At 41.4% G+C, this 13346-nt stretch overlaps 1 protein-coding gene across 2 annotated transcripts; it reads right to left on the bottom strand.

Moving 5' to 3' along the window:
• Nucleotides 1-222: 222 nt before the first annotated feature.
• LOC110489977 (uncharacterized) lies at nt 223-11408 on the bottom strand. 2 transcript variants are annotated; one of them, XM_021563017.3, is made up of 8 exons: nt 11181-11408; nt 10512-10626; nt 10281-10425; nt 9580-9693; nt 2480-2642; nt 2160-2308; nt 1655-1788; nt 223-1349 (listed from the first exon to the last, which is right to left on the bottom strand). In XM_021563017.3, the coding sequence occupies exons 2-8, from the start codon at nt 10615-10617 to the stop codon at nt 1204-1206; spliced, it is 957 nt and encodes a 318-aa protein (XP_021418692.1). In that variant the 5' UTR covers nt 10618-10626; nt 11181-11408; the 3' UTR covers nt 223-1203. The 2 variants fall into 2 exon arrangements, with proteins under 2 accessions (XP_021418692.1, XP_021418693.1); XM_021563018.3 differs by having other exon boundaries at nt 2480-2624; nt 11181-11403.
• Nucleotides 11409-13346: the final 1938 nt, after the last annotated feature.

Here is a 13346-nt window from a genome sequence, read left to right as displayed (position 1 = left end):
GCTCAGCCTATCCAAGAGCCAACTGGCAGCCTCACAGATCACCGCTATAGAATCGCCAGAGCAACATGACACTCGCTAGGGCACTACTATATGTGGGTGTGTGGCTGCAATTTCCCAAAAGTGTCTAACCACTAAGTTACACTACTATTGCACAGTGGTAAGCTGTTGTTTTTGGCATCATTAAATCACAATACTATTTACAGATGAGTTCATTAATAATAAGTATAATAAAAACCTTTATTTGTTTATGCCCATGCACAAGCGCAGTCCAAAGTGCTTTACAATATAGCACAACTTTGATTCCAATGGTCACCCCGGCGTGATTTAGTGCTTCCAACCCCTCTTAAATATTGTGTGTGTTTGAGCTACAGACTTCTGGAGTTTTGCATTGGATTTGTCTATTTCTTCTGCATCGGTGACAACAAACATTAGCCTGATTGACGGGGTTGAACTAGAGCAGTGTTTGTGAGACAAGGGCGGATCCAGGAAAACGACCCTTCTCACAAAAATGTCTGCAAAGTCCGAATGAGCTGCAAACTATTAAGACCCCACTATGACGCTCGCGAACGCGCATATGCATTTTGCTCTATGCCACTCACAAGCTACACAAGAGTCGTTAGAATGTTAAGGGATTATTCTACATAGAAGATCATAGGAAATCCCAGGACACAGTGCCTGCGATACTGCAATACGCTCACATAGTTATTCCAAACTCCACACAGTTGTCACTGACTAGTTGGATATTCATTTCCCACTGAGCAAACCATTTCTGTTGAAGGAATGTAGTGAATTTCAGCTTTTTCACTGTGGGAATCCCTAGGACCAAAGAAGTTAAAAGAGAAGGTAGAAACACAAAGGTAGACACGAATAGGGTACAAAAACAACGTGGTGGTACTAAAAGATGGACAAAACAATAAAAACATGATCATATTAATATCGCTTTAGTGTTGACAGCATGAGAGCATTTCGGTTCATTGTTTTGACACACAGTAATTGATATGGTTTAATTAGCTTAGAAAGACATTAGCATTGGATTGGCTAGTGCAGAGGCCCCACCCATCACGTGGAAAGCCTGTAGCGAAGTACCAAATCTCCATCGACATGTGCTGTGGACATAGGGAGGATTTGGTCACATCGGTCTCAGCCATTAAATGTTAAGGAAAACAACAGGGGCCTACATATATCCACAGCAGCTGTCTCCCCTCACATGAAGATGAGCTTCTGTGTCCTGGCAATGTCCACCGGTGACCTGAGCTCCTCTTCTCCGTAAAGTGGTTGATGCTTGTGCTTCCATAACACCATGATGATGCGTACAATAAATATGACACTGGTTATGGCCAAGATGACGGCTGGAAAAGAGATGATGCGTCAGGTACGGTAGACATAAGAATCATGGAAAAGTCACCGCAGTGACTGCCGATAGTGATACACATAACAGTGGCACTGGTGAAGATAGTGTAAACATTGCCAATAGCATAAACTATAACCCGTTCTCATTATACTTACACATAGTAAATATAACAGCTTATCAGTTGCAGTTAAGGATGGTGTGCTTGTACAAGACCCATGGGAATCTACTAATAGTATAAACGCCCTACAGGTGTTCTCTTCCTGTAGGTGTCACTTTAGGAGTCATTCGGGACATAGGGCCTACCAGACATGATGTCTATGTGGGTACCGGGCGTGGCTGGATTGGCCACACTCGCTGCCAACACCAGGATCACCACAGGGTACACTGTGAGGATGTAGCGCACGTGCTTATCCAGGTACCAGTTCTCTATGACAAACCTGAGAGAGTAATAAGGAGGAAAAAAAACTTTAAAAAAAAAAAAGTCTCACGCTTACAACAATTGGATAGAAGGAAAGGGTTCTGGTGAATGTACAGTGTCCCTAAGCGGCAAATTAGCTTTTACATTTGCCCCTTAGGGTCATTGTATCATTGTCATGCCAATATCATAGTTTATACGTTATATATATATATATATATATATATCGTAGCAAATATATATATATATATCAAGCAAATGTACTGTTCATCAATTTGCAACGGAAATATTACTGGCAAAGCATGAAATGGTTTATTAAGCTATGTGGTTTATTGATTCAATACCACTTTGGTGAATTGAGAGGTTAGGTACAAGTTAGGAACAAACTCTCACCATCCTATGAGTCCCAATTGGAGCAGCACTAGTACCATTATGGCAGCGTCTGTCTTGGGTATTGGGGTTTGATGGTCTAAAACAACGGTCAAGTGTAAAAAGGTAGCCACAGCCCACCATGTTGCATACAAAGCCACTCCGTTTTGCACCTGTAATAGAGTTAACAGATATGGTGTCCGTATTAGGACAGCTTCAGTCCTTCTGAAACTGAGGTTGTCCTAATATGGACACCATAAACTAATGGCACATGTCTGTAACAAAAAGCACACTTGTGGAAGGTTTCTGTAAGCAATCATAGAAAAAAGTTGAAATGATTGTACCAATATTCGAATGAGCCAGAGATCATTGTTGTGATATTTGTGGAGCCACGCTCCATAGACGACCAGTCCGCAGCAGGAGAACATGATAATCACGCAATTTGAGATGGCCTGTAATGCTGTGATCAGGAGCGTTGGCACCATCTTTCTATGACACACACAGAAGCTAGAAAACGTAATTTGTCTTGAGAAGTATATAAGTTAGTTCCTTATATTCAATGTAGAAACTCAAAACAACTCAAAACATCAAAACCTAAGGTTACTTACGTAACCCTGGTTCTATGAGAATATGAGATATGCGTGATATGTCTGGGCATGTCCAAAAGCTCAAACAAAACAAATGCACAGCGTCTGTTGGAGACAGACAGGTCAAGTAGCAAATGAGGTGAGACCCTCTCCTCCATAAAGGAACCAACTCGTCCACCAATTGGTCATTCTCAAGCATGCCTCTCTTCCTTGCACTCTTGCGAGCAGGGAAAATTGGTGAGAAATCTCCCTCATATTCTCACAGAAACGAGGTTACGCAAGTAACCTTAAGTTCTATTTCAAATGCTTGTTTGGATGTCTCACTGTGGGATTTGGCCAACTCCAGTCACGCAGACATGCTCTCCAAAGCCAGGGTAGTGCTAACATTACCCCTCAGAGGCTCCGACACTGAAGACAGTATGCACCAATGAAGGTGCAGTGACGTCCAGAACTGCAGGGCAGGAAGAACTGAAAAAGCTTGTGTGATCAAGGAGGCCTACAACCTGACTCGGTTACACCAGCCCTGTCAGGGGTAATGGGCCAAAATTTACCCAACTTATTGTGGGAAGCTTGTGGAAGGCTACCCAAAACGTTTGACCCAAGTTAAACAATTTAAAGACAATGCTACCAAATACTAATTGAGTGTATGTAAACTTCTGACCCACTGGGAATGTGATGACAGAAATAAAAGCTGAAATAAATCATTCTCTCTACAATTATTCTGACATTTCACATTCTTAAAATAAAGTGGTGATCCTAACTGACCTAAAACAGGGAAATTGTACTAGGATTAAATGTCAGGAATTGTAAAAAACTGATTTAAATGTATTTGACTACAGTGTATGTATTCTTCCAACTTCAACTGTATATTATATATAAAAATATACACACAGTGCATTAGTAAAGTATTTAGACCCCTGTACTTTTCCCACATTTTTGTTAAGTTACAGCCTTATTCTAAAATGGTTTAAATTGTTTTAAGCAAAAACAGGTTTTTCGAAATGTGTGCAAATGTATTAAAAAAACTACTGAAATATCACGTTTACAAAAGTATTCAAACCCTTTACTCAGTGCTTTGTTGAAGTACTATTGGCAGCGATTACCAGCTCGAGTCTTCTTGGGTGTGACGCTACAAGCTCGGAACACCTGTATTTGGGGAGTTTCTCCCAAGCTTCTTTGCAGATCCTCTCAAGCTCAGTCAGGTTGGATGGGTAGCGTTGCTGCACAGCTTTTTTTTACGTCTCTCCAGAGATGTTCAATCGGGTTCAAGTCCGGGCTGTGGCTGGGCCACTTAAGGACATTCAGAAACTTATCCCGAAGCCACTGTCTTTGCTGTGTGCTCAGGGTTGTTGTCCTGTCGGAAGGTAAACCTTAGCCCCAGTCTGAGGTCCTGAGCGCTCTGGAGCAGGTTTCATCAAGGATCTCTCTGTACTTTGCTCTGTTTATCTTTCCCTCGATCCTGACTAGTCTCTCAGTCCCCTGCTGCTGAAAAACATCCCCACAGCATGATATTTCCACCACCATGCTTCACTGTAGGGATGGTGCCAGGTTTCCTCCAGACGTGACGCTTGGCATTCAGTCCAAAGAGTTCAATCTTGGTTTAACCACAGAGAATCTTCTTTCTCATGGTTTGAGATTCTTTAGGTGCCTTTTGGCTAACACCAAGTGAGCTGTCATGTGCCTTTTACTAAGGAGTGGCTTCCGTCTGGCCACTCTACCATAAAGGCTACATTGGTTGAGTGCTGCAGATATGGTTGTCCTTCTGGAAGGTTCTCTTCCTCTGGAGTTCTGTCAGAGTGAATTTCAGGTTCTTGGTCACCACCCTGACCAAGACCCTTCTCCCCTGATTGCTCAGTTTGGTCGGGCTGCCAGCTCTAGGAAGAGTCTTGGTGGTTCCAAACTTATTCCATTCAAGAATGGAGACAACTGTGTTCTTGGGGACCTTCAATGCTGCAGACAATTTTTGGTACCCTTCCCCAGATCTGTGCCTCGACACAATCCTGTCTCGCAGCTCTACAGACAATTCCTTCAAACTCATGACTTGGTCTTTGCTCTGACATGCACTGTCAACCTTGGGACCTGCTATAGACAGGTGTGTGCCTTTCCAAATCATGTCCAATCAATTGAACTTACCACAGGTGGACTTCAATCAAGTTGTTGAAACATCTCAAGGATTATCAATGGAAACAATGGAAAATCTGAGCTCAATTTCTAGTAGCAAAGGGTCATAGCAAAGGGTCTGAATACATATGTACATTTAAAACAAATGTATATATATATATATATATATATATATATATATATATATATACACGAAATATACACGAAATAACCCATAATGACAAAGTATACACACACGCACGTCAAACATTTCTAATAACCTGTTTTCACTTTGTCATTATGGGGTATATCGTGTAGGTTTATGAGGGGAAAAAAAATGTTAATCAATTTTAGAATAAGGCTGTAACGTAACAAAATTTGGAAAAGTCAAGAGGTCTGTATACTTTTCAAATGCACTGTATACAGTGGGGCAAAAAAATATTTAGTCAGCCACCAATTGTGCAAGTTGTCCCACTTAAAAATATGAGAGAGGCCTGTAATTTTCAGCATAGGTACACTTCAACTATGACACACAAAATTAGAAAATAAAATCTAGAAAATTACATTGTAGGATTTTTAATGAATTTATTTGCAAATTATGGTGGAAAATAAGTATTTGTTCACCTACAAACAAGCAAGATTTCTGGCTCTCACAGACCTGTAACTTCTTCTTTAAGAGGCTCCTCTGTCCTCCACACATTATCTGTATTAATGGCACCTGTTTGAACTTGTTATCTGTATAAAAGACACCTGTCCACAACCTCAAACAGTCACACTCCAAACTCCAGTATGGCCAAGACCAAAGAGCTGTCAAAGGACACCAGAAAAAAAATCTGGGGCTCCACGCAAGATCTCACCCCGTGGGGTCAAAATGATCACAAGAACGGTGAGCAAAAATCCCAGAACCACACGAGGGGACCTAGTGAATGACCTGCAGAGAGCTGGGACCAAAGTAACAAAGAGTACCATCAGTAACACACTACGCCGCCAGGGACTCAAATCCTGAAGTTCCAGACGTGTTCCCCTGCTTAAGCCAGTACACATCCAGGCCCGTCTGAAGTTTGCTAGAGAGCATTTGGATGATCCAGAAGAAGATTGTGAGAATGTCGTATGGTCAGATGAAACCAAAATATAACTTTTTGGTAAAAACTCAACTCGTCGTGTTTGGAGGACAAAGAATGTTGAGTTGCATCCAAAGAACACCATACCTACTGTGAAGCATGGGGGTGGAAACATCATGCTTTGGGGCTGTTTTTCTGCAAAGGGACCAGGACGACTGATCCGTGTAAAGGAAAGAATGAATGGGGCCATGTTTTGTCAGATTTTGAGTGAAAACCTCATTCCATCAGCAAGGGCATTGAAGATGAAACGTGGCTGGGTCTTTCAGCATGACAATGATCCCAAACACACCGCCCGGGCAACGAAGGAGTGGCTTCGTAAGAAGCATTTCAAGGAGTGGCCTAGCCAGTCTCCAGATTTCAACCCCATAGAAAATCTTTGGAGGGAGTTGAAAGTCCGTGTTGCCCAGCAACAGCCCCCAAACATCATTGCTCTAGAGTAGATCTGCATGGAGGAATGGGCCAAAATACCAGCAACAGTGTGTGAAAAGCTTGTGAAGACTTACAGAAAAACTTTGACCTCTGTCATTGCCAACAAAGGGTATATAACAAAGTATTGAGATAAACTTTTGTTATTGACCAAATACTTATTTTCCACCATAATTTGCAAATAAATTCATTAAAAATCCTGATTTTCTGGATTTTGTATTTATTTTGTCTGTCATAGTTGAAGTGTACCTATGTAGAAAATTACAGGCCTCTCTCATCTTTTTAAGTGGGAGAACTTGCACAATTGGTGGCTGACTAAATACTTTTTTGCCCCACTGTATATTTATATAGAGTACCAGCCAAATGTTGAAACAACTACTCATTCAAGGGTTTACCTTTATTTTGACTATTTTCTAGGTTGCAGAATAATAGTGAAGACATCAAAACTATGAATTAACACATATGGAATCATATAGTAACCAAAAAAGTGTTAAACAAATCAAAAAATCTTTCATATTTGAGATTTTCCAAAGTAGACACCCTTTGCCTTGATGACAGCTTTGCACACTCTTGGCATTCTCTCAACCAGCTTCATGAGGTAGTCACCTGGAATGCATTTCAATTAACAGGTGTGCTTTGTTAAGATTTAATTCATGGAATTTATTTCCTTCTTAATGTGTTTCAGCCAATCAGTTGTGACAAGGTAGCGGTGGTATACAGAAGATAGTCCTATTTGGTAAAATACCAAGTCCATATGATGGCAAGAACAGCTCAAATAAGCAAAGAGAAACGACAGTCCATCATTACTTTAGTCAATCTGGAGAATTTCAAGAACTTTGAGTTTCTTCAAGTGCAGTCGCAAAAACCCTATGATGCAGTTGCACTATGATGAAACTGGCTCTCATGAGGACAGCCACAGGAAAGGAAGACACAGCGTTAGCTCTGCTGCAGAGGATACGTTCATTAGATTTACCAGCCTCAGAAATTGCAGCCCAAATAAATGCTGCAAAGAAACCATTACTAAAGGACACCAATTAGAAGAGTCTTGCTTGGGCCAAGAAACATCAGCAATCTCTGCATGTGTGGTTCCCACCATGAAGCATGGAGGAGGTGTGATGGTGTGAGGGTGCTTTGCTGGTGACACTGTCAGTGATTCATTTAGAATTCAAGGTACACTTAACCTATCACTGCTCAGGAGAAGACCCAATTCCTGACATTTAATCCTAGTAAAAAATCCCTGTTTTAGGTCAGTTAGAATCACCATTTTATTTTCAGAATGTGAAATGTCAGAATAAGAGTAGAGAGAATGATGTATTTCAGCTTTTATTTCTATCATCACATTCCCAGTGGGTCAGAAGTTTACATACACTCAATTAGTATTTGGTAGCATTGTCTTCAAATTGTTTAACTTGGGTCAAACGTTTTGGGTAGCCTTCCACAAGCTTCACACAATACGTTGGGTGAATTTTGGCCCATTCCTCCTGACAGAGCTGGTGTAACTGAATCAGGTTTGTAGGCCTCCTTGCTCGCACACGCTGTTTCAGTTCTGCCCACACATTTTCAATAGTATTGAGGTCAGGGCTTTGTGATGGCCACTCTAATACCTGGACTTTGTTGTCCTTAAGCCATTTTGCCTCAACTTTGGAAGTATGCTTGAGGTCATTGTCCATTTGGAAGACACATTTGCGACCAAGCTGTAACTTCCTGATGTCTTGAGATGTTGTTTCAATATATGCACATAATTTTACTACCTCATGTTGCCATCTATTTTGTGAAGTGCACCAGTCCCTCCTGCAGCAAAGCACCCCCACAACATGATGCTGCCACCCCTGTGCTTCATGGTTGGGATGGTGTTCTTCAGCTTACAAACCTCCCCCTTTTTCCTCCAAACATATTGATGGCCATTATGGCCAAACAGTTATATTTTTGTTTCATCAGACCAGAGGACATTTCTCAAAAATGTACGATCTTTGTCCCCATGTGCAGTTGCCACCCATAGTCTGGCTTTTTTATTGCGGTTTTGAAGCAGTGGCTTCTTCCTTGCTGAGCGGCCTTTCAGGTTCTGTGTATATAGACTCGTTTTACTGTGGATATAGATACTTTTGTACCTGTTTCCTCCAGCATCTTCACAAGGTCCTTTGCTGTTGTTCTGGGATTGTTTTGCACTTTTCGCACCAAAGTACATTCATCTCTAGGAGACAGAACGCATCTCCTTCCTGAGCGGTATGATGGCTGCGTTGTCCCCTGGTGCTTTTACCTGTGTACTACTGTTTGTACATATGAACGTGGTACCTTTAGGCATTTAGAAATTGCTCACAAGGATGAACCAGACTTGTGGAGGGCCACAATTGTTTTCTGAGCTCTTGGCTGATTTCTTATGATTGTCTCATGATGTCAAGCAAAAGAGGCACTGAGTTTGAAGATAGGCCTTGAAATGACATCATGACATCATTTTCTGGAATTTTCCAAGCTGTTTAAAGGCACAGTCAACTTAGTGTATGTAAAATTCGGACCCACTGGAATTGTGATACAGTGATTTATAAGTGAAATAATCTGTAAATAATTGTTGGGAAAATGACTTGTGTCATGCACAAAGTAGATGTCTGAACCAACTTGCCAAAACTGTAGCTTGTTTACCAGAAATTTGTGGAGTGGTTGAAAAACGAGTTTTAATGGCTCCAACCTAAGTGTATGTAAACTTCCGACTTCAACTAAAAAAAATTAAAAAGAAAGAAAATAAAGAAACAGTGGCGGGGACCATGATTTGTAATTGTTTCAACTGCAGATTGCAGCTAGTTAGCCAAGTTAGCTAAAGCCTTGCGTCGATGGCTAACCAAATCTCGATAGCTAGCCGTGTGATGCTAGCTAAACGGAGACTGACAAGAAAAAAAAATATTCTACTCAAAGCAAAACCTTTCGGTCAATACTCAACACTATTGTCAGAAGCTGAAGTCCTATGTTCAGCAGTGTTAACCTCATGGTTTCGCCTGACAACGGTTTGGTAGTAAACCAGAAATCTAGTCTTGACAAGGAGAACTTTTTGAAGATTCCACAAGAAGGAGAGGTGAGAAAGACCAGTTGGCGGTTACTTCGAGCTTGTGGACACACCCAGGCATATCCCATAGTGAGACATCGAAACCAGTATTTGAAATAGAACCAAATGTTTTATATTATCGTCCAGTAAATACACCTAAATATATAAACACTTACTCTTTGTCGTACAGAAATAACCATGCCATATTCAACATGCTATTTACGATCCAGGACAAGTAGAATCCATAGGGCAGGACAGCAGGAGTGGTGTACATCCATGTATAAGCTTCCCTAAGGAACAAGACCATCATCATCATCATTACAATTAATAACATCATCATCATCATAATTAATAACAGCATCATCATCATCAGGGCCAGGACTAGGGTTGCAAAATTCCACTAACTTTTCCTAAGTGTCCTGGTTTTCCAGAAACCCCGGTTGGAAGATTCACGTAATTGTGAGGGAATAAGCACACATTCTGGAAAACCAGGGAATTTGGGGAAATTCTGCAACCCTAGCCAGGACAGTAAAAATCACACTTTCTGAACTTTAAAAAATACACTTTGTTTTGTCTCACAATAAATACAGACCAGTAATTTATTTTCTTATGTCACGTCAGTTAGCCTGAATGCCAGTCTGTTTTTACTCTCTTGCCAACTCTTTATAGAATTGTCATTATTGGCTTGACAATGAGTGACAAGGATTTTAGCAAGATAGCAGGAACAGATCTGGGACCAGGCTAATATCCAGTGCAAAGTTGATTGAATTCCAGACAGGTTTTGGGAAGGCAAATTACCAAAATGTCTGAAGGACCCATGTTTAAATGAATTGTTTTGGTGTCAACGAGAGTTTAGCTTTAATGTACAGTATCTTACCTTCTACGGAGATTGTGTATCAGATAGATGAACATGCCAATCAACCAGATGTTAAGGACATCCCATAGAAAGAGTACCCATCTATCTGGGGTTAGGTGCGTTGTGGACTTGCTCAGTACATACTGTGTGGTTTGCATGAAAGCACCTGCATGTACAAACACACAGGTTACAAAATATTACAGTATATTTCGTACAGATGTCATTGACTTGAAATGGACTGTAAGAATTCACCTGTCCAGGGCCCAAATAGAGCCAATATGTTGAATGTCAGTGCAATTAGATAGCTGACTAGGGCCAGAAGCATTAGCAGAGCACGGACTGAGATGCAATCTCCCATGGTCAGTATCTACGGACAGAAGTACAGAAGTCATTTCAGTCATTTCAATAAATGTCCGTGCCTTCATTTTATTTATTTTTATTTTTTTATTTTACCTTTATTTAACCAGGCAAGTCAGTTAAGAACAAATTCTTATTTTCAATGACGGCCTGGGAACAGTGGGTTAACTGCCTGTTCAGGGGCAGAACGACAGATTTGTACCTTGTCAGGTCGGGGGTTTGAACTCGCAACCTTCCGGTTACTAGTCCAACGCTCTAACCACTAGGCTACCCTGCCGAAGTCATATTAGTCAGAAGCCGCTCTTCATTTCGCTACGTCAATAACATCTTGATTATTATTGACACCTTATACATCAACCAATTAAATAGTTTAGATGTCTGTGCTTTACTCCGCTGCACCACATTAGGCAGTTTGTTTTTGTTTCAGAATGTCTCTCAGACATCCCTATTCCACATTGTTACACTGCAACAGTGCATGGACTGTTCCCAGTACAATTAAGTGGATTGTTCCTAAATTATACTGTTATAAGAGTGATGAACACATGTGAAATAAAAATGTCTTACCTTATTGTGGTGGCCCTGAAATACGGTTAATCCCGTCTAGGATACACCTTCCAGAATGTTCTGTGGAAAAAGTATTCAAAAGATTGTCCCCAGTTGCTCCCACACAGGAGAGTAGGTGGACGCAGCACGCATTAGGTTCACCGTATTCAGGACGGTCCGTCTGCTACTCAGTGCTATCTCCACAAATCATAGATAGATCGGCCCCGTGGCTGGAGAGAGATATGAGTGAAAGTAGGAGAGACTCCTCCTCTTTCTCCATTCACAAGCCCACATGAAGTCATAATTGAAGGACAATCTGCGTTGTTGTGCCGGGGACAAGCCGTGTCATTGTTGTGATAATGTCAACCCTTACCCAACGGTGAATAGGTCACATGGCTTAGGAACATTGTGGAAAACAAAACAAACTGCCGTATGCTGTCTAATGACGTAGATCACCTCATTGTCATGCCATTGAATAATAGAAGAGCCTGTACCTCACTCAGATATCTTAACAATCGAACTGGTATTCTATGGGGCCACAAGGTGTCAGAGCTGCAGGAGGTTTTATAACTAGTGTTGTAACAGCGTGGGATATACAGCCTTATACCACACAGTGTCGCTCGCCATTACATTAGATCACACCAGTAGACATACAGTGCATTTAGTATACTACCATGGGAGTTTCTGCCGTCAGTTCATTCTTCCGCCAGACAGCATGACCTGCAGCTCAATTCCTGTTTACGTGTGTATTGCTTTTAAAACACATCACTGAGCTATTAACAAAAATATCCTACCGAGCCCTATGGCAACACTGGCACTAACTGGGCAAGGTTTCTTCATCTCAAGCATAATGTTTCTAATAGATTTACTGAAGAACTAACAGAGTTGCAGTGATTTTCCACTACTGTAGAGTAACTACAGTACATTGTGTACTGAAGGGTAATTGAGACCATGTTCTTGTTAGCCATTTGATTATATTATTTCTGCTCTGGTGGGTGAGGAGGCGGGCACTGTGGCACTGGTCGGTTGGCGTTCCACCTCCCGACGGAGTCCTCGACCCAGAGAACCTGCTCTGTCCATGCATTGACGGCTCACGCGTCCTGCGCCAGATGTTGCCCCATGGTGCAGGGCGCTTTAAACGCTCTGCATAATTAATGAAGCACTCCCCAGGGACGCCCGGGATTAAGCGCTTATGAGCTCTCATGCACACACACACACACACACACACACACACACACACACACACACACACACGCCTGCAGGAACGCACGGCATCCACACACAGGCAGGCAACCAGGCAGGCAGGCACACACACACAAGTAAGCACTCACACGCATGTGTTGTTTGTCCTTACGTTTGAAGATAATTATTTTCCTTAAATCACCCTGTGTTTTCCAGAAATCCTGGTTGGTAAGATTCTGGATATCCTGTTTATTCCCTCCTATTTACAGAGGTCTTCCAACATGGATTTCTGGAAAACCTGGGAATTTGGGGAAAGTATTTTTGCAACCCTATGCAGACGATAGATATCCCTCCTATCACTTTTCCCACATCAGACGTTTATGACCTAAAGAATCCTAGCAGAGATCAAGGCACAATTTATCAGTTGCTCTTAACTAATTCATGTCCAATTACATACACGCCATCTTTCATCATTCATATGATGGATACTGCTCGCGACAATTCTATCACTATCTGTCACGGACTGATCTGTGATTCAAGCAATATTAACTAAGAATTTAAGTTACAGAAGGCAAACGCCACTGAAGTCGTCTGAATCATTAACCAAAATATCTGCACAATCTGAGATCGGAATGTTTATTGACAGAGACCATCAAAACGTATTTGTACGCTGTCCATATTAGAACAGCTTCAGTCTCAGAAGTAGTTGTTGAGACTGAGGCTGTCCTAATACAGACACTGTGGACACCGTATATTTGTATATTAGTTCATCAAATAATATCCCCAATTCTTGATTCCTGCACCATGAAATGCCAAATGAAACACTCCTCTGTTGTTAAATGCCAGACCCTGGACAGGGCAGACAGAATCTATGAAGAATGGTTTCCGAAATGGCTACAACACTGATGCCTTACAGCTACTATCTGGATGTTCAATCAATACAACTATTGTGACTATATGACCATTAATAATGATTTTTAGCAGCATTTGATTTCATATGAATTA

The sequence above is a fragment of the Oncorhynchus mykiss genome, chromosome 15 (genome assembly GCF_057628025.1).
Source record: "Oncorhynchus mykiss isolate SJ-2025 chromosome 15, ASM5762802v1, whole genome shotgun sequence".
NCBI classification, from domain to species: domain Eukaryota; kingdom Metazoa; phylum Chordata; class Actinopteri; order Salmoniformes; family Salmonidae; genus Oncorhynchus; species Oncorhynchus mykiss.
Note: the sequence above shows the minus strand (reverse complement) of the source record. Positions and strands in the feature narration are given on the sequence as shown.

Excerpts from the sequence above, each read along its gene's own strand:
- LOC110489977 (XM_021563017.3), bottom strand. The coding sequence starts at position 10,617 with ATGGGAGATTGCATCTCAGTCCGTGCTCTGCTAATGCTTCTGGCCCTA. Across the intron at positions 10,426-10,511 it reads TCTATTTGGGCCCTGGACAG|GTGCTTTCATGCAAACCACA; the intron begins GTGAATTCTTAC and ends TTGTACATGCAG. Across the intron at positions 9,694-10,280 it reads ATACACAATCTCCGTAGAAG|GGAAGCTTATACATGGATGT; the intron begins GTAAGATACTGT and ends CTTGTTCCTTAG.